The 22,571-nt window shown below is 39.6% G+C and overlaps 1 protein-coding gene across 1 annotated transcript in view; it reads left to right on the forward strand.

Moving 5' to 3' along the window:
* LOC126419555 (myeloid differentiation primary response protein MyD88) overlaps nucleotides 1-22,571 on the forward strand; it is a 112,559-nt gene that overhangs the window by 20,056 nt on the left and 69,932 nt on the right. The window contains exons 2-5 of the mRNA XM_050086747.1: nucleotides 1,269-1,394; nucleotides 10,285-10,469; nucleotides 14,534-14,629; nucleotides 19,103-19,230. Of these exons, the coding sequence (XP_049942704.1) occupies nucleotides 1,269-1,394; nucleotides 10,285-10,469; nucleotides 14,534-14,629; nucleotides 19,103-19,230 (535 nt within the window). The remainder of the gene's footprint in view (nucleotides 1-1,268; nucleotides 1,395-10,284; nucleotides 10,470-14,533; nucleotides 14,630-19,102; nucleotides 19,231-22,571) is intronic.

Consider the following 22,571-nt stretch of genomic DNA (forward strand, 5'->3'; position numbering starts at 1 on the left):
TGAGGTTTCGTTTGCTTTCTTTAATACGGATTCTGTTATTAGTCAGTGATTATGATGTTGTATTAGTTACTTTGGAAAAATACATGAACTAAAGGAATCGTTTATTATGTTTGTTAATGGGGCTTGTATGTGATCTAACCATGCCTTCAGTACAGAGACAGGAACCTCATCTCTGCCTGTTGGCTTCTTAATTTGTAATTGTTGTATTATCTTTCTGACTGCAAGCTCTCTTGTGTGAAACACGGCATTGTGCTTGCTGTATTAAGTCATGGTAGGTGCTACACATCTTTTAGAACATTTTACCACAGTTTCACTGCAATACCAGAGAAACAGTCATTTACAAAATTTGCTAATTCCTGAGGACTTTGTTATTCTACCCCCATTTTTGCTTTGCATGTTGTACTTAAGCCTGCCTTTTTCAGTTTCTTGTTTTGTAACATCCCACACTACTTTGCTTTTATTTCCTTCATTATATGTTGTTTTGTCATAGAATGATTTATTTTATTTTTTTATACACGTGATAGGAATCTAGGCATGTGGATTAGTGTAGTGTTTTAGCAAGAACTAAGAAATTTAAGTGCCTAGGAGGACTTCCTAACATCGGCAGTTATCAATCTGTTTTCCTTAGCTGCTCTGTAGGAGTGGCTGCTTTTGAATACTTCTCCACAAAAATTAATTTATCTCAGTTTTGATTTGCCAATGCCCTAGGAAAAAGTGTGTATTTATGTTCTGAGAAGATCCATTTATTGGCTGCGAGGTTTTACAAACCTTGTCTTAACTTTGTTATCTGACAATAATGACCCAAAAGGCCAAGATTCTTACAAATACTTTATACATTTTCCCTATCAACACCTGTAAGTATATGGTCAAAAACTGATGCTGAACTTTTTGATAACCTTGTATTAATGTTTGCTATTTGTGCCTCTCTAAAAGTGTCAAAATATTTAGGAAGGTATAACCAATTTCACCCTCAACACCTATTCCACACCTATTCCAGTTACCTATCTCCTGATTGGGTGGGATTTTGACTTGTATATGTCTGTGCTCTTGTAGCCCTTATTTTGCTCTGTGTATTTTTGCTGCTAAACCGTTTTGCCCGTTTCTGTACTCACCAGACTTTCACACAGTTATTTTGCAATCTGTGTCAGGTAAAAGGAATTTAAATGTAGCAGCTTGTGTACACCTTTTCTGGCTTTTTCTGTGTTCTAAGGTATGCAGCAGGTTATACACATATGGTGTCAGCTAAAGTGTATCTATTCTGTTCACAGGGCAGGTTTTGAGGAGCCAGACTTGTTTCAGGTTTCTATTAAAGCTCTGAAACCTTCTACACAAGACATGGTTTGCAGCTTACTGAATCCCTTGAAAGTTATTCCAACAGATGAAGGCCTGCCAAGGTTAGTTTATGAGATAACTAAATCTTTTATGGGAGCTGAACGAAACAGATTCCATAGTTCCTTTTTTAGGAAATGCATTTGAATTTGACAGGAATGTCTTGAGCAACACATTCACGTAGTACAGCTGTGCATCACAAAGTTCTTGCATTTGCTGACTGGTTGCTTTTCCATAAGATTTCATTGAAAGAGGTGTCATTGTGCTTGATATTGTGTGAGTGGGGTACGTTTTTTGTGTGTGATTATTACTATGTGTGTGATGAGATATGTGATAAGATTAAGATATCTGTTATTGATTATACAATGGAACATTCAGCACGGAATAACAATAATATGGAAAGGATAGATTAGTCCACCCCCTCCCCCCCCCTCATGGAGAAGGCATTGGGTCATAGACAGGCAAAATGAAAAAGAATGCTAGATACATTCAGCTATTGACCAAGCCCTTCATCAAAACATAGAAAACACATATGCATTCACACAAGCACAACTCCCATACACAGGGCCACAGTGGTCTCTGGGCATTAAGGCCCTTTGTGCCCTGAGACAGCAGTGGCCCTGTTTCTGATTTGTGCTTGTGTGTTTGAGAGTCTTTTATGCCTTATGAAGGACTTAGTCTGATAGCTGAACATATCTAGCATTCTTTTTCATTGTGTGTGTCTGCAACTCAGTGCCACCTCCATGTGGGGAGTAGCAAGTGTTGATTATGCATAAACATATTTATAGTATGCACACTTGTTTCCATACATACGAGGGTGTTCAGCAAGTACCACTTTTAAGAGTAAGACACCATTTAGTTTTCATTTTTCAACTTTTTACAAAGTCCCAGCCACATTTCTAACCCACCCAAAACTTGGGAGTTGTTGAGCACTGTAAAATATGCCTTTGTCTCATTTGAATAAAATGTTTTCCCTGTGTACCATTTCTTCTTGTTTTGAAACAAGAAGAAATCACTGTGGAAGTGGGTCAGATGAAGAGAGTGGAGGGAAGGGGGAGCAATTAGTAGTTCAATTCATGCTGTTTTATGGCGACAGTTTCAGATGATGGTGTTGGCACTTGGGCATGGGGAAACAGCACTTTCTTCTTCACCAAATGTGGCCATTATTTCTCCCAGTTTCTTGTCAAAGTGGTCCAGTAGCTCACTGTATTGTTGTTCAGTGATTATTTTTCCTATTTCTAAACTTTCTGTCATCACCTTAACATTGCAAATATGTTTTCTTATTGCCAACTTATGAAGTAAAATATTAATTGTCCAAGTGCCATTCCCTTAACACTCCATGGTGTCTGCTGCTGTTTCCATCTTTGTTCGATGATCAGCAGTAGTCTTGCGGTGGATTTCTTGTGTTTTATTCTATAAGTGCATCTTCAAGGTGCCTAGCTGATCCTTACCAGAAACAGATGTGAAACAAGATTTAAAGTTGCTGAAGCAATGTCTGGCTGTTGTTGTTGGTGAAGCATCAGCATAAATAGCATCCAGTTTCACTTTGATCTTGTCACACATTATCCCATCCACAAACAGAAAATGAATAGCTGAACAATACTGCACTTTCTCTGTCTCAATGGGAACCACATAGCAGAACGCAATAAAATAGCTGCCAATTCCAAACTAACATATGAATCAGTGTCATTTTTGTTTTAATGTGTCCAACAGATTGTGGTGCATTATGATAATGTAAGTTTCCTTTATCAATGACATCTGTCTTCAAACATGAGTAGGTCTATATTTACTGAACCATCCTCATAATTATTTCTGTATAGTGTGCCATATTAAGTACCTCTTTGTGTGTGACTAACTCTTAAAACTGTACAAAATGATAAAGACATATCTAATAATAATATTTCAGGCATAATAAAACTTTTTTTACTGATTAGCTGCTTACCATCCTTCCAGGCATTCATTTGTACATTCTGTGCTATTTGATACTGGAGGCCTATTGTGTCATTGAAAAGGAACAATGATATGTAGTAGGTGACTGGAAAAAAGGAACTTTCTTGTTTTCAAGAAGGGTTGTTCCAGATGTGCACATAACCATAGATTTATCACAAACATCAAATTTGTTGTTGAAGTTTGTTGTAGAATTGGGTACCTATTCAAACTTGTACATGATACCTTTTTTTTAGGCTAGAAACCTCTGTAGAAATTCACATGGATTCTGTAAGCAGCTGTAATGTAAAACTCAGTTCATTCTTTTTGTCTGTGAAACCTGTAAGACAGCAGGCAATGACATTAAAGTTAATATCATGCAGCTTGAGTTCTAGATGGTATTTGATGAAGAAAAATTGGACCAGGATTGATGGCTTCGTGATAAATAGAGGGTACATTATTCTCAGTGCAGAGAAGACAGATGTGAATGCTAGATTTGTTATCAGTAGGTTCAAACTCCTCACACATATTACAGATGTGCTTTGGGAGCTCAAATGGAAGTCACTGGAGGGAAGGTGGTGTTCTTTTTGAGGAGCAGTGTTGCGTGAAAATTTAGAGAACAGATATCTGAAATTGACTGCAGAATGATTCTACAGCCGTCAACGTACATTTTGCATAAGGACCATGAAAATAAGATTAGAGCTCATATGGAGGTGTACAGACAGTTGTTTCCCTCGTACTCTGCTAGTGGAACAGGAAAGGAAATGACTAGTAGTAGTAGCAGCAGTAGTAGCAGCACAGGGCACCCTCTGCCTTGCACTATGCAGTGACTTGCGAATGTGTATGTAGATGCCCCATGGAAGTTTGTGAAGCCTACACTGTTCACAGTATATGAAACTCATCTCTTTGGTAACCTTAAAAGTTCTGTATAGTTGTTGACAGATTATGCAGATCTTTATAGCAAAATTTCACTTTCAGAAAGTTGCAGTGAAAGGTTTGTTAGTCACTGGAAAAATCCCTTTATCTGGGAGTGTGTGTCCAGAGTGATGTAAATTGGAATGACCTCATAAAACAAGTTACAGGAAAGGCAAACATTGCCACAAATTAAGGTTAGAGAATAGTTCATATGTATGAAGCTGGTATCTGTACAGATACCACTGGTGATCTTGCAGCCCTGGAAGAATGAAATTTTAATGAAATCCAGACCATTAGCTGCTTACAGGCATTGATAAACAGTTGAAAATGTGGGTCTCACAGGGAACGTGCCAGAGATAAGTCCCTGCAGTCGCACTATTGTCTGTGTCCTCGGTGGCTCAGTCGGATAGATCGTCTGCCATGTAAGCAGGAGGTCCCAGGTTCGAATCCCGGTTGGGGCGCACATTTTTCAACTGTCCCCGTTGATATTTATCAGTACCTGTAGCTTTCATTATAATTTCATAGTTTGTATGTGGTGATGTGTTGCTGTTCCACATTTCGTTAAGAAATCCAAAAAGAGCAGTGTAGATGCTGATGCACATAGTGAAGTAAGTGCAGCTGTATGTTCAGGTGGTGCAGCGGTTAGCCAACTGGACTAGCATTTGGGATGACAGAGGTTCAAATCCCTGTCCATCCGTCCAGATTTAGATTTTCTGTGTAAATGCCAGAATGGGTTCTTTGAAAAATAACACAGCTGATTTCCTTCATCCTTTCCTAATCTGAACTGTTCTCTATCTCTAATGGCCACACTGTCAGTAGAACGTTAAACTCTTCATCTTCCTTCCCTTCGCTTCCCTTCCTTTGTGCGTTCAGTATTACAGCAACAGTATAGAACATTATTCCATTAGACTATCAGTACAATGAAGGCTTTCACGACCGGATGTCAGTTGCTGACGAGTCTTCCAGGCTGTATGGCTGTGGTCAAAAAAACTTCTCAGTTCCTGAGAAGTTGGCAAGACAGTGTTACCAGAAGCACCTTTGAAGATGTCCATCACAGCTCTGAACAAAACACTGAGAACCGAAAAGTTTCTTTGACCACGGCCATACGGCCCAGATGACTCATCAGCAACTATTAGACCTTACTTAGAAGGGATCACTGAACGTGTGGGCAAAATTCCCGATTGAGCAGGTATAAGTCAGCTTTCTGGAGCAGCAGCAAAATAAGATGAGACAACATACTCTTATATGCTACAATACTTTTAGCATAATAGATCCTGAAATTAAAACAATATCAGAAAAACTAGTCTAAAGTAAACTATTTAGTGTTCAGAGAAACATTGCAAGAGTAAGATTGAGCCTTACTGTGAATGCTGTTCGTTGGCATGGAGTGAGATAGTTGCCGATTGTTTGAAGCTGGAAATCACTCTTAATGGTGTCAAGTGATTGGGAACTGCAATGATAGGGTGTGTGGGGTAAATGCTGAGAGATGCGTACTGGAGATACCAGTAGCATTTCAAGTACTAGCCTCTTCAACTGGTATTATTTCCTTGGCTGGAAGTACAGGATCCATCACCGCTTGTCCACTCAATGGTGAGTGGCATGTCAGAGGCATGTTAGTGACAGGTCTAGAGACTCTGTGCGGGGGACACAGGGATAAGGGAGAACTCGGGTTATTACACCCATTCCCTTAACCAACAAGTTCAACGTATAACTGAACCTGAGTCAGTGAGACTTACGTAACCTGTGGCGAAGTCTGTCAAGGGAAAGCAAACACAAGAGTAGAGATATGTCAATCACCAACATTTAAAGCTTGCAGCGAATAATGGTACCCCTAGTGAAATGCCAGCTTTGGAGGGATCACCTTATGCGCTCTGTGTATATACCTAGAGGCCTTGTTAAATGCATTGAAGACACTGATCCGGTAGCATTGAAGGAACAGTGTGCAACCAACTGCAGAATGTGGCGTATGCTGGATTGAATTATGCTTGTCATCTGGGAGTCAGAAGTTGCCTTTGGGCATTTTAATGACTGGCAAAGAGAATTGGGAAGACCAGCCTTGCTCACAATTTCAACAAAGCTCACAGTCTGTTGCCTTGTTCCCGGAACTGATTGGAGCTGTCTGGTTCAGAGCTGAGTTGAAGGCTTGAACCAGAGATGTTGAAGGTTCTTTGACTTCCTGAACTTATGTCAAAGGGTTGAGAATTGTTGGGTCCCCCTAAATGGGTCAAGGGTGCAGTACACATCACGGTCTAGTACCAATGTGGCTGGCTGTGTTTGGAATGTACACAAGATAATGATACCTGTAGAAGATACCAAAGTTCTAGGGTAGGATTCAAAGAAACAACTCCCACAGATATAACATTTAAAATCCGAGTGATCAGTTGCCAAAGCTTTCACAACAAAGTCCATGGTTCAAAGTAGTGCAAAAACTCGGTGGAGGTCATATAATATACTGCCAGAAAGTGGCTAAAACCCAACATTATCAGCTTTAAAATTTCCTAGATCTAATAGTTTGGGATCCCACTCATGACGGAAATATCCTAGACCTAATAGCGACACACAAACCATATCTCTTTGAGGATGTTCATGTTGTTGATAGCTATGTAACTAGTAGAAGAGTTCATGGTGGAAGGGACCCTCCATTATAGACAAATAGACATTCGCTGTGTGTGTGTGTGGGGGGAGGGGGGGGGGGAGGAACCTCTAAAGAAACAGAAACTAGTGCATAATAGGGGTCAAAAAAGAAGGAAAAAAGTGTTGGGCTATAGGTAGAGAGATTCTGAATGAAATGCATTTCAGCTGTCAAAAGTGTTGTGAGAAGCCTTCAGTGTCTACTGTAGCACAGTATCATTAAAAGATCTCTCACAAAACCCAAAGAAATTCTGGTTATATGTGAAGGCTGTCCAGTCACTCATGGATGACATTTGAAATGAAATTGAAGGTAACAAAGTAAAAGCCTTACTACAAAATTTCAAAAATCAGTATTACATGAAAACTCTAGAAATAGTCTGCAGCATCCTAAACATCGCTCCTGTATGGACTGTAAAGACAAAACTAGGCTAAGTACAGCACACACGAAGGCATGTAAGCAGTCATTCTGCCCATGCTTAATAAACAAGTGGGACAGGAAAGAACTCTGGTAAATGGTACCAGGAGTAAAAGTGTTTGGGGGGGGGGGGGAGGGAGGGGGGGGGGGGAAGCAGACACTATTATGTGCCAGGATGGTTGAATCACTAACAGTTCCTCAGTGGTCGTAGTAATGAAATGCTTCATTAGCAAATACTTTCTCAAATGGTGGCTGTTGGCAGTGGCTTGAAGGTGTGCGTTGAGCCCCAGACAGCAGTGGCTGCCTCAGAAAATCCAAAGGTGGCTTACTTGGCCACAGCGGGATGTGGTCGCCGGGTGGGAGTGCTGGCTCAGCTGAGAACATTGTCAGCTTGCGACCCTGCAGAAATGGTGCTGACATCAGGAGTCTGCAGTTAGGTGGTGCGTGTGTGGACAGCTGGTGCTACGGCAGTTGGTCAGGAAGCTGGTTTGCCCACCTGGCCGTGGGTTTTTAAGCCTATGCTGAGGGGTGTCATTGCGACACATGTTAAATACCCTCTGCCGTGCTCTTCAAATTGACTGTGTATGAACATGTAGAGGTATAAGATCTGGTGGCTGTGGTTGACCTGTGCCAGTTCATCAGTTTGGGTTCATAGCAACCAGGTGGTGCCATACATTGGCATCAAAACGAGCTGCAGCTCCTTCGTTTTGCAGCCACACTGCCTGACAATCCTGTTGTTACACCCCTGTCTGAAAGGAAGGAAGAGCCTCTCCAAGGAAAATTGGGTGTATTGATTTTTCAGTCTAGCTGGCATTGGATGTGGTCTAGATGACCTAATCACAAATAATCACAGTTTGTACATTCACACTTAATCAGTGTGGTGTGTGGAACCCCTTCAAAGTTGTATAAAAAGTCTTGTTCAAAGACAGCAGTGTGAGCTGAGTGCGGACCACCAGCAAGATTCTTAGCACTAGTTTACAACCGCAGGTGAAACTTCGGTCCACTACTACACTCTAGAGATAAAACAACAGTCAAAGCAGTGGAAACATGTTGATTCACCACCACCAAAGAAAGCACAGGTGATAGGGTCAGCCAGATAGGTCACGGCATCAGTTTTCGGGGATGCAGAAGGTATTCTGCTGATAGATTATTTCCTACTGCTCAATCACAGGACAATACTTCGTTAGTCTCCTGGACCAACTGTAGCAGAAGATACATAAAAAAGACCAAGTTTGATAAGCAAGGAGGTCCTCTTTCATCAAGACAGTGCGCATCCATACACATATGTGCACCCGTACACATATGTCGTCGCCATGGCAAAAATATACGAGATAAAGTACATATTATTGCTACACCCACCTTATTCATCTGATTTGCTTCCACCAGACTATCATCTCTTTGCAAAGTTCGAAAGTTTTTCAGTGGATGATGATTCTCTTCAAATGAAGAACTAACAACTGAAGTTGACTGTATTTTGCAGGCCTGGAGGAATCTAATTTTCACGATGGGATCAAGGCATTGGAACATTGCTGGAAGCTAGTCATTGATGTACAGGGAAACTACATTGAAAAATAAAAAAGTTTCACTGAGGTGAGTCATTTCACTTCGAGAAGTTTTAAAACCCTTGTACAATTTGGGAAGAACTCCAGGCAGTATTTGTGGTAACTACTTGCAGCTTTCTGGTCCCTCATAGTCTTTACTTAGTGACTGTGAGCATCGATGTGATAGGGAGTGTTTTTGTTGGGAAATCTTTCTGTGGAAGATCATCCAGCAGCTCCTCCGATGCCCTCAACTGTGCAGTATGCTGCAGCATATTGGTTGTTTCATTACTTGTGTACTGGTACAAGTTTTAATGTTGTCGACATCGGTACTGCACCGGTACATGACAAGACTATCAAATTATGATGGAGAATGACTCGCATGTGCGAGAACGCTGTTAGGTTTGGTCTCTGAATATACCTGATGAGTAATGGGTTCCATAGCAGGCTTATAATCAGTTTTGATTCTACTGTTATTGAACTTTGATCTCCCACAGTGTCAGAAATGTGCATTTCTGGAAGGGGGTTCTCCACTTAGAGAATGGCCAATTTTCTGTCCCACACAATATACTAAGCACTGCTGATACTTTTCCGATATAACCAATATAGTAAAATAATCCAGAAATAATTCCCATAATTCTCATTTTTAGTAGGGTGGTCCGTGTTAGAATTAGTCACTGGTACTCTTTACAGAATTAGCTGACAGTGGCTGCTCTGCCAGTTAATCTGACTTGTTCCACATCCATGGAAGCTCTGTCTCGTGCTGGGATTTATGGAATACCTCGTCTGTTTTTTCAGTTACACAGATATGTTTATAAAATGCAGTGGTACTAAGGACATTATAAAACAGTTGCCTCATTTACTGTTGATTCTCATATTTTTACATGCATCAGCAGTCCATCAAAAGGTGTGAGAAAACCTGTGCACCTTTAATAAAAATGAAATTACTTTTAACAATATCCTGGATTTTTCATTGCTTTAATGAGATAAGTAATAAACTATATTCCTTACCTTTGTACTGTGTCTCTTGTATCGTGATCTAGTTGATGTAACTAGCGTAAACGATAATCATACTATCAGTATATAAAGCATGCCAACAAACAGAGCTCCTTCACAGTAGCTAGCTTCTTTGACCGATGGGGGGGGGGGGGGGGATTAGTGAGGAGGCTGTGCCCCTATGCTCATGGCTTTGCAGAGATTAGTATTCTTTTCTTTTGGCATTTACTGTGCTCCTTCATTGAATCGGCAGTTACAAAATCAGTAAGTACGTGTCGTGTGTGTGTGTGTGTGTGTGTGTGTGTGTGTGTGTGTGTGTGTGTGTGTGTGTGTCCTGCCAGAACCCAAATGTTGTGACTGCACTTGCATCATAACTGAAGGGAAAGGAATACGTAGTTTCCAAAGGAAAGCTATAAAGAACAAACTACCATTATTTGCAAGACAAATGCATCTCACCAAATCATTGTGTAGTGTTATCTGTGGATGGCCAAATATTTTATATAAAAAGTTTACAGCAATTTATATACTTTTTAGGGACTGGAGAGGACTGGCACAGTTGGTTGGCCTGCACGGTGAAAAAATTCCTCAGGTTTCTTCAAACCCAAATCCTACAGAACAAGTTTTAAAGCAATGGCAAGAGAACTCCATAGGATTGCTACAGAAGTATTTGGGAGAGCTGGATCGATGGGACATTGTAGATGACACTGAAGTTCTAATGAGTAAGTCAGTACAATATGTTCTTCAGCTATGTGTTGAAATATTTGTATCTGTAATATGACAAAATTTAGATAGTTGCTGCTGGATTATTAAAGGTTGCATTCATAAATGTGACAAAGCAGTCTTTCTCTTGTATCACTCTAGAGATGGTATCCTAATGGCAGTTTACTGACAGTTGCTTTCAAATGAAGGTAAAATCATTAACAGATTCAAATTTTATTGTATTTGGAGCTTTATACTTGTAACAATGGCAGATGATTGCAATTGTTCCTAGACAAAACAGGAATTTAAATGTTATTACATTTACACTCTATTCTGTATGTTATACTTCAATGTGTAAAATATGTAAAATAAGGCTAAGCAACCACTGACCTATAGAGAATATGTGCGTGGTACACAGAAACATGTAGTAGAAAACAGTTAACATTAGATTTTGAGCTCTTGCTCTTTTTCTGCTAAGAGTACACAAATCCATGCCAACTCCTACTAGAAAAAGAGCAAAAGCTTGAAATCTGATGTTAACTGTTTTCTACTACTTGTTTGTTTGTGTGTACCACACACATGTCCTGTATAGGTAAGTGACTGCGTATTCCTTATTTTACGTACTATTCTACCCAGAAATTTCCATTATTGTTTAGCTTTTAAAATAAGTATTTTTCTTCTTTCGCAAGTAAACGATGAGGAGGTAAAGGTAGGTGAAACACAAGTTTTTATAATGATTGAGAAAACAGCTTTTGCAAAATTACTGGTTTTGCTGTGGATGTGGTAATATATAAAACTTTGATATTGCATATAAAAAGATAGAATTAAATTCTGCTAGTTGATATTGCATCAGAATAGATATTAGTTGTGGTAGTCCTGTATAGTAAAAATTTTTGACAGCTGCATGTTGTCTTTTTTTTTTTTAAATGCGGGGGTGGGGAGAGTTAGCTAAATATGTTGTTGTTGTAGTCTTCAGTCCAGAGACTGGTTTGATGCAGCTCTCCAAGCTACTCTATCCTGTGCAAGGTTCTTGATGTCCCAGTACCTACTGCAACCTACTCTCTTCTGAATCTGTTTAGTGTATTCATCTCTTGGTCTCCCTCTGTGATTTTTACCGTCCACACTGCCCTCCAATACTAAATTGGTGATCCCTTGATGCCTCAGAATATGCCCTACCAACTGATCCCTTCTTCTAATCAAGTTGTGCCACAAATTTCTCTTCTCTCCAATTCTATTCAATACTTCCTCATTAGTTATGTGATCTACCCATCTAATCTTCAGCATTCTTCTGTAGCACCACATTTCGAAAGCTGCTATTCTCTTCTTGTCCAAACTATTTATCGTCCATGTTTCACTTCCATACATGGCTACACTCCACACAAATACTTTCAGAAATGACCTTCCTGACACTTAAATCTATACTTGATATTAACAAATTTGTCTTCTTCAGAAATGCTTTCCTTGCCATCGCCAGTCTACATTTTATACCCTCTCCACTTCGACCATCATCAGTTATTTTGCTCCCCAAATAGCAAAACTCCTTCACTACTTTAAGTGTCTCATTTCCTAATCTAATTCCCACACCATCACCCTACTTAATTCGACTACATTCCATTATCCTCGTTTTGCTTTTGTTGATGTTCATCTTATATCCTCCTTTCAAGACTCTGTCCATTCCTTTCAACTGCTCTTCCAAGTCCTTTGCAGTCTCCGACAGAATTACAATGTCATCAGCGAACCTCAAGGTTTTTTATTTCTTCTCCATGTATTTTAATTTCCTACTCCGAATTTTTCTTTTGTTTCCGTTACAGCTTGCTCAATATGCAGATTAAATAACATCGGGGAGAGGCTACGATCCTGTCTCACTCCCTTCCCAACCACTGCTTCCCTTTCATGTCCCTCAACTCTTATAACTGCCATCTGGTTTCTGTACAAATTGTAAATAGCCTTTGGCTCCTTGTATTTTACCCCTGCCACCTTCAGAATTTGAAAGAGAGTATTCCAGTCACATTGTCAAAAGCTTTCTGCAAGTCTACCAATGCTAGAAACATAGGTTGCCTTTCCGTAATTTATTTTCTAAGATAAGTCGTAGGGTCAGTATTGCCTCACGTGTTCAAACATTTCTACGGAATCCAAAGTGATCTTCTCCGAGGTCGGGCTTCTACCAGTTTTTCCATTCGTCTGTAAAGAATTCGTGTTAGTATTTTGCAGCTGTGGCTTATTAAACTGATAGTTCGGTAATTTTCACATCTGTCACACCAGCTTTCTTTTGGATTGGAATTATTATACTCTTCTTGAAGTCTGAGGGTATTTCGCCTGTCTCATACATCTTGCTCACAGATGGGTAGAGTTTTGTCAGGACTGGCTCTTCCAAGGCTGTCAGTAGTTCCAATGGAATGTTGTCTACTCCAAGGGCCTTGTTTCAACTTAGGTCTTTCAGAACTCTGTCAAACTCTTCACGCAGTATCATGTCTCCCATTTCGTCTTCATCTGCATTCTCTTCCATTTCTATAATATTATCCTCAAGTACATCGCCCTTTTATAGACCCTCTATATACTCCTTCCACCTTTGTGCTTTCCCTTCTTTGCTTAGAACTGGGTTTCCATCTGAGCTCTTGATATTCATGCAAGTGGTTCTCTTTTCTCCAAAGGTCTCTTTAATTTTCCTGTAAGCAGTATCTATCTTACCCCTAGTGATATGTGCCTCTACATCCTTAAATTTGTCCTCTAGCCATTGCTGGTCGGATGCTCTCACATGCGCTGCATTTTCCGGTGTTGTTGCAGTCCAAGGTCAGCCAGTAGATTTTCTTTTCACTGCAGAATCCAATGTTCTAAGGTTTGATACCCAAACTCGAATAGTTGTTCTATCAGGAACAGAATCATGTTGGGCCAGTTCGGACTGGATATGAAATGCTTGCTGAGTAGTAATCGCAAAATCATCTTTACAAATATACTTCTCCAGGAAAAATGTGCAGTGCTCATCTCACCTAACCAAGCCATTGCTCTTACTGAAAATAGCAGGTGTAGCCGCTATCTATTGATACCCCCATCCACACCAGTACCACTGGAACAACTCACACATGCTTTCTCCAGAAATGGGACATCTGTTTGCCACTTCATGTAGATATCTTGACTTTCAGATGGTGCATCTTTGAATGTACCAATAGGAACACGTGTTGTGTTGTTGTTGTTGTTGTTGTTGTTGTCGTCTTCAGTCTGGAGACTAGTTTCACACAACTCTCCATACTAGTGTATCCTCTACAAGTCTCTTCATCATATCGTAAATACGGAACCGTACATCCATTTGATAAATAATCTGCTAACTGTAGGAAGAATTGCTCTCCTCTGGAATTTCTTCTCCCCTTTCATACACGTGTGATTGCCCCCCCCTCCCCCCCCCCCCCCCCCCCCACACACACACAGGTGTGCATGCTCACCTATTTCCCTCAATTATCAGACTAACTATTCCTTGATGACTAAGAAATTCAATCAATCCTTTCTTTTAGTCAAGTTTTGACATAAACCTCCCCCCCTCCCTCCCCAATTTGACTCAGTATGTCCTCATTCATGTATCTTCTGAGATAAGTTGGGGGATCAGTAATGCTTCACATGCTTGCATATTTCACTAAACATGTAGGTAATGGCACTGTCTCTAATCTAGATTATTACCATTTAGATTCTTACCATGCTTGCAGTAGGTAGTGACATTGCCCCTGATGTAGATTCTTACCATAAGACTTACATTGTTCCAACAAAGATGAAATTGCAAAAGTGCATTCAGGATTTGTGTTGTGTGATTTGACATGAACACCGAGTTTCATTGCTGAAATCTGTTTTATGAAGTGATGAGTATATTTCATTTGTATAAAAATTGTGTTTAACCTTCCTTCTTTCCTTTCATTACACTTTTAATATAATCATTTTATTACAGTGTCATGTATTGTCTTTTAAAAGGAGAAATTTAGATTTCTGCACAGGAAGTAATTTCAGAACAGTAAGTATAAAAGAAAATAATTTCTGACATTTAAATTTCTTTTCTAATTTGAAATATTGATCTTTTTCCCTTTCTTTTTTATCCACCAAGAAAATGATGCCATTGAATACCTCAAGTCTGTTGAGAGGGCTTCCTCGTCAGCTTCTGTTCTAGATGTGGAAACAGATAAGCAGATACTTACCAGAGGTTTGTATGATGCTATGTGTTATGCATAAAGTATAGTTGTTCAAGAAAATGTAAGAAATGTGTAGAAGGAACGTTGTTAATATACTGTTTCGCCACTTTTACCCCACGATAAAGCTGTGATTCTATGGAGGTAGGGTGTGTGTGTGTGTGTGTGTGTGTGTGTGTGTGTGTGTGTGTGTGTGTGTGTGTGTAGAGAGAGAGAGAGAGAGAGAGAGAGAGAGAGAGAGAGAGAGAGAGAGATTAGTGAATCATTTGCAGAGGAATCATTCAAAATGCAGTATCATTCTGTTCCACAAACATTGACAGGAGAGGGCCTGCACCCATCTCTTTGATCCAAAGCATACTCCAGATACTCCTTAATATTAAAATACAATAATTGGACAACTTAGGGTAGGTGAATTGTGGTTTATTCATTTCATGGGTCACATTTACAAACAGTTTTTTTTGTCTACAGCCAGACATATCAGAAATTAACATTTCAGCTACAGCAGTCATTATACTAACAAAGAATAATGTTACATTAAAGTGGTGGTCTGTGAATAAACAGGTATGTTTCCTCTGCAGGATACGTAACAACTTTAATGTAACTCGAATAGCCAATACATCACTTATAATCCAGTGAATAATACAGTCCCTTGTCTCTCGCAATTTTTTTTTTTACCAGAGGACTGCCGTCATCATTCCTGTCTAAAAAGTATGGTTCATTTGGAAGTGAGACATTGGCTGTTTTTGCACTGCTTGTTCTCTTTCCCAGTGAAGTTAAACTGTTGCTTTGCTTGCTGTTTGAGAGCACAGTGGCTTAAAGTCTTAAGGTGTAATGTTTAGCATATTGCAACAGTAGAACACTACATGAATGCAGTGTTAAAAATACTGTTGTGTTCACTATCATTTATACACAAGTCTGCAATTACAGCTATTGCTGCATGCACCAGCAGGTAAACGAGATGCTGCACCCATGATACTAGTCTACCAGCTATGTGCTGAATGTTAGAGTTCTCTGCATTGCACATTGAAATGCCAAACTTAATTTGAAAAATCCAAATGTGAGTGACTGACTGTTATCAGCATTGTAGTGCTGTGATTTGACATTTTTATCATAGAAGTGTTGGTAACAGTTTAAAAGAAAAGCTCCAATACATGTTGGAACTTTGCTTTTTGTCCATCTTTGTTTTGCTATAACTTAATTCTGTTTGTTTTAATTCATTTCACTATTTTTTTGAAAAATTGTTCATCTCCATCTATATCCATACTCTGCAAGCCATGCACAAATTAGTGGCATATGGTACTTATCGTTGTACCACAGATTAGGATTGCTTTATGTTCCATTCATGTATGAAGCCAGGGAAGAATGACTGCTTTAATGCATCTATGCACATTGTAATTAACCAAACCCTCTTTTCAGGATCACTGTGGGTGTAGTGCATAGGGGGCTGTAGTATGTTCCTAGACTCTTCACTAAATAGTGGGTCTTGAATCTTTACTTACAAGCTTTTGCAGGTAGTTAGTGTCTATGTTGAAGCACTGGCCAGTTCAGATTTTTCTGTCTGTCCATGATGCTCTACCAAGAGCCAAACTGACATGTGACTACTGCATTTGTGCAATTTTTTATATTTGTGACAAAAGGGTAGTGCTTGTATGTCCGCCTCATGCAGGGTGACAATTATTGAACTATATGAAAAAAAAGTAAATTAGTTACTGACTACGGCATCCACACACTGTATTAAATATGTAAACATCACTACAGGAATTTAGATGTAGGTTATGACATGTTTGATATGCCTGCCATTGTTGGCAATGATGTGGGCACAGAGGGATAGAGAAATTCTGCATGACCTGCTGAAGTGTCCGAATGTCGTTGCTTTCGATGACCTCCTGAATGGCTGTTTTCAGCTTGGCAGCTATTTTTGAGTCATTGCTGTGCACATTGTCTTTATCATAGCCCATAAAAACAAGGCACATGTGTTCAGATCCGGAGAATATGGCGGCCAGTTGAGGCCCATGCCAGTGGTCTCTGGGTGCCCCAGAGCCAGAATGTGGTCCCCAAAGTGCTCCTCCAGGACATCACGCTCCTGCTTTGATGGTGTTGAACTTTTCAAAATCAGGGTCACTTTGGATAATGTGGATGAAATCGTCTTCCAGAACCTTGATATACTGTTGAGTAGTCACCATGCCATCAAAGAATATCATACTGATTATTCTGTGGCTGGGCATAGCACACCATGCAGTCATCCGTTGGGGTGAAGAGACTTCTCGATCGTGAAATGTGGATTCTCAGTCCCCAAAATGTGCCAGTTTTGCTTATCGATGAACCCATTGAAATGAAAGTGGCTTTCATCGCTAAACCAAACCATACTAATTCCAATCATGCTCCATGGCCAACTGTGCAGTTTGAATGTCCTAACGCAAACCTTTCAGGAATTACAATGATCTTTATTTCATATAGTTCAATAATTTTTCACCCTGTATACAGTAATAGCTGGAGCATAACACAGGCAAAAAAATTAAAAAAAATGGAGTTAATACTTGAGATTTTGAAATTTAGTAACATCTGTTCACCGAAACGGGGGAAAAGGATAATGTACAGTTAGAGATAAGGAGTTTGCTGTTGACTAATGACCTAATTTCGGAATCCAGAGCACCTACAATAATGCCATTTAGAATTTGCAGTAACTGACACTTCCCTTTAGCTTCAACAGATATGCCCTTTTTCCTCAGCACATTGAGAGGATTATACCTATTCTTTCTCAAATCAACATCTCGCTGTCTTAACACTTATTTATTGTACCAGGGATGAATGAGGTATCATCTGAAAGGTTTTTTAACTGGCTTCTGACATTGCATATCGATTTTGCACTAAAACTTATTATTTGTGGAAAATTTTAACATAAGAAACTTTTAACTATCACATGCAAAAGGACATCAAGGATGCTCAACTTCATACCTGTATTTTACAGAGCTAACTTATTACTCAAGAATAAAAGACTCACTTTTTGTGTTATTGTATTACAGATTTATTTACTAGATAATTTCTTATTTACTGGATTGTTTCTATACAGCATTGTTATAGATAATTGTGACCACTGCAGTAGCCCATTATTTCTGCCTATCATACAAATTGACTTTTCTAAACAAATATACTTTCCAAAATGACAAACATATTTTTCATTTTCACCTTGAATTATGATTCACGTATTGCTACTATGGCCTAACGTGCTTACTGTAATTGAATTTTGTTCAAAATTATGTGCATGGAAATGTATATACAAGGATGTATCATAAATTCGTGATTATTACATCACATCATGCAGTTCCTTTTTAAAGATGTTTTTTCTTCATTCTCATAAGTACTCTTAACCCAGTGATTACACCTACTCCAAAAACTGTCATTATTTAAAACTATAAAAGTGTGAAAGTTTTACGTGTTTACAATTAAAGCTCAGCTGATTGACACTGAGAAAACTGTTCTAATACCATGGATAAACTTGGCACCATTGATCCAAGCATACCTTTTCAGTTTACAAGTAGTAGTTCACATATTAAAATTGTGTGTGTGATCACTATAAACAAATTGCAGTGGCATATGCTTCAAAGAGTGAGACTGTACTTACTAAATCCAGCCTCTGCTCTTGGACAGTTGTATGTAGACTTTTCAAGGGTAACTAAATCAAATAACATTTTTTTAGCAATTAAAGAAAATGAACAATAAAAAGTACACAAAGATTACATTCCTATATCAAGTATCGTTTACACCAAGGCACTGCAATGTTCTGCCAAAAAAATCCATTCCAAATTATGTGCTTGGAAATATATATACAAGGATGTATCATAAATTCGTGGTATTATTTCACATTGTTCGGTTCATTTTTAAAGATGTTTTCTCTTCATTCCCACAAATACCAATATCCCGGCAACTACACTTGTTCCAATACTCAAAATATTGTCATTATTTAAAAGTGTAAAAGTTTCACACAGGTCCCCTTGTTTTGATAAATTTCAAAAGTTCCAGATTCCACTATATTTTTAAGTTTGTGTGCATGCGCGTGTGTGTCGTTTCCCCAACAGCTCTTCCTTGTTTGATAGCTGATATTGTTTATCTTTCATTATTTCAATTCCATTTTGAGTTAGTTCATATTATATGTAAGTTTAGTATTTAAAATTATGAGCAGACTTGCTTACCTTCAAGAGGTGAAATTCCAGTATTGCCAACAGGTACATATAAAAATAAAAATACACAGCACTGCTCTAGCTTTCAGAACCAATAGTTCTTTCCATAGAGAGGAGAAGGGACAGACCAGAGAAGGTAAAAAAGGAAGGGAGTGGCATACAGATCCCAGCATGAAAGTGAGAATATGTTTTCATGACTGAATATTCCTTTTGTCTTCTTTGATAAAAATGTTTTTGTACGACAGTTTATTTTGTGAATTATGCTGTTGCCGACAGTGAGCTGAATGTTTTACTGATCATTATTTTCAGATGATGTTATTCGTGCAGAGAAAGGCTTAAAGCCACAAACTTACAGTGCCTTTTTGCTGTATGCGGATGAAGATGAGAATTTTGCAATGCAGGTTGTAGACCAGATGGAAACAAAGTACAAATTGAAGGTATCACAGTGTATAAATCATATTTGTAAATGAATGTAGTAAAATTAATGTAATATGCTTGTCTGTTGCCTCATGTTACTGTAAATGGATATTACCTCAGGTAATTAAAATTATGGGGTGGAAGAAGGACGGAGACAGCTCTCCGCATGGCCACTTCCCCTGAAATTATATTCATAGGTTTGGGTCTTTGTGAATAATCCATCTCTGATGACCATGGCTCCTCTTGTAGCTACAGAATGTTAAATGTACTAGTTCACATCTGATTTGCTACCACTTCTGTTGATGCAGAGTCCTAGTAGAATGAAGTATAAGATCTTTGTATGTTTTAAGGGGATCTTATGTCCATTTGTATAGCTGCGTTCTGCGGCTGATGACTTTTTCAATTCTCTGAACTGAATATATTGTTTATGTTCAGTACAGCATCATGACACTGTTTTGTATTTCTGTCATGGTACTAAGACAGTCTTTTACTGAATGCAGAAATTCTATCATTTTCCACAGCAGACAGGAAACTGATCTGATACTATGTTTACCTAGTATGCGTCCTGTTTTACTTGGGATTGCTTCACAGAAGGGCAGAATGCTGTTGCACTATTTTTTTCCATTGGCTGAATGGCTTTGGGCTTTCATTTATCTTGAATACATACTTCATACTCAGTGAAACCTTGCTTTTACACTTTTCAAGGGACTTCAAAAAATGGTGTAAAATGCGGGAAGATGTATAATGCGGGAAATAATATTTTAAGGTGTAAAAGTTACTTATAAGACACCCCTTTGCATTTTTGCAGTTTAGTTATTATGTATGTATATAATAGGCATAAAAATACTTGGCAGGAACTTGTTTATTATGTAATAAAAGTTTATCATCTAACAAAAACAATTGATGTAACTGGAACTTACAACGGTCTGGGAAGTAGGAACGTTTGACTCGATATCGTGCATGATAATTGATGTTTTTGGAAAGCCTGCAGCTGTCATTCATTATTTAAATAATGAAACACTGCACCAGTTATGTATTTTTTCATGCTTAGCTCAACGCGTTTCGAGAATTATTTCCCATTGTCAATTGCAAATATTTACATAAGTATTTTGTGTAGTGTTTGCATATGTGTTGTTCTGTCTCTTGCACTGTAGTCGTCTCCTTGAGGTTATCGGGTACTCTGCCACCTCTGTTACGTAGAAAACCACTCAGACGCAGACAGTCATTTACATTCATTGTTCGTATGTGTAATATCACAAAAAATACATATGTAAATACTGCACTTGACCATGAGAATAAATTCTGGAAACATGCTTTGCTCAGCATTAAAAAATACGTTTAAGAAAAAAAACATTTGAGCAACGCAAAGTGAGAGAGTGGTATCAACTAGGGCTACACATGGCCAAATATGGTTCGACCAGTGAGCTTAATACTAAACTGGAGAGACTACTACACGCTTCATGTACAAAGCAAAGCCATGACACATGGCATCACAGTTGCCATGTTAAACCAGGGCAAGGTGTCAAATTGTTCTGCAGCATAGAAAAAATGCAGTTACAACTTATGTACACCAGATGAATGATTGTGTGTGTGTGTGTGTGTGTGTGTGTGTGTGTGTGTGTGTGTGTGTGTGTGTGTGTTTATTGTTCACTGTTAGCTATTGCCTTGTATCTTCTAACCATTCCATGCAAGATCAGTTTCGCAGTTATTTTGTCGTGTTTACATACGCAATTTCCATACTGCTGCTGAGGCTGCTACCAAATTATGCTTCTCAAAAATCTTATCTTTGTGCAACAGATTTCTTGCTGTCACTTTTCACATTTTATTTTCTGAATGATGCAAGGATATAGTGATACAAGAGACGATAACATTGACATGAAAAATTAATAAGCCTGTCATAAAAATGTTTAGAGATTGAAGTAAATCTCACTAGAGCAGAACTAAAGCATTTTTCTTTACGCTGCACTATTTTAAACACTGCTACAGATGGGTGAAGCAAACCACATCTGTCAACCTTCATAGTAATGGCAACTGGATTTGCCACAGGAGTCTTGCAGTAAATGTGATCATTTGGGTTCACAACATATCCTGATACATAATAAATAATAATGTCCTGATGTTCACTGAGTAGTGTTGAATCAGGAGCATCAAAGTAACTAGTATCTTCACTATCATCAGTGGACTTACCACTTCTCTTCTTATGTCACATAAAAATATGAACACAGAAAGAGCTCACTTTCTCAATGTCGTTTACATTACTGGAACTGTAATGTGTAGGGATAATTGTTCCACCAAACCTTCATCTAGAACTCTATTATCATATCATGTTGTGAGAGTTCGTATGTTAAAAAATACACTCCTGGAAATTGAAATAAGAACACCGTGAATTCATTGTCCCAGGAAGGGGAAACTTTGACACATTCCTGGGGTCAGATACATCACATGATCACACTGACAGAACCACAGGCACATAGACACAGGCAACAGAGCATGCACAATGTCGGCACTAGTACAGTGTATATCCACCTTTCGCAGCAATGCAGGCTGCTATTCTCCCATGGAGACGATCGTAGAGATGCTGGATGTAGTCCTGTGGAACGGCTTGCCATGCCATTTCCACGTGGCACCTCAGTTGGACCAGCGTTCGTGCTGGACGTGCAGACCGCGTGAGACGACGCTTCATCCAGTCCCAAACATGCTCAATGGGGGACAGATCCGGAGATCTTGCTGGCCAGGGTAGGTGACTTACACCTTCTAGAGCACGTTGGGTGGCACGGGATACATGCGGACGTGCATTGTCCTGTTGGAACAGCAAGTTCCCTTGCCGGTCTAGGAATGGTAGAACGATAGGTTCGATGACGGTTTGGATGTACCGTGCATTATTCAGTGTCCCCTCGACGATCACCAGTGGTGTACGGCCAGTGTAGGAGATCGCTCCCCACACCATGATGCCGGGTGTTGGCCCTGTGTGCCTCGCTCGTATGCAGTCCTGATTGTGGCGCTCACCTGCACGGCGCCAAACACGCATACGACCATCATTGGCACCAAGGCAGAAGCGACTCTCATCGCTGAAGACGACACGTCTCCATTCGTCCCTCCATTCACGCCTGTCGCGTCACCACTGGAGGCGGGCTGCACGATGTTGGGGCGTGAGCGGAAGACGGCCTAACGGTGTGCGGGACCGTAGCCCAGCTTCATGGCGACGGTTGCGAATGGTCCTCGCCGATACCCCAGGAGCAACAGTGTCCCCTAATTTGCTGGGAAGTGGCGGTGCGGTCTCCCTACGGCACTGCGTAGGATCCTACGGTCTTGGCGTGCATCCGTGCGTCGCTGCGGTCCGGTCCCAGGTCGACGGGCACGT

This window comes from Schistocerca serialis, chromosome 1 (assembly GCF_023864345.2).
Source record: "Schistocerca serialis cubense isolate TAMUIC-IGC-003099 chromosome 1, iqSchSeri2.2, whole genome shotgun sequence".
NCBI lineage: Eukaryota > Metazoa > Arthropoda > Insecta > Orthoptera > Acrididae > Schistocerca > Schistocerca serialis.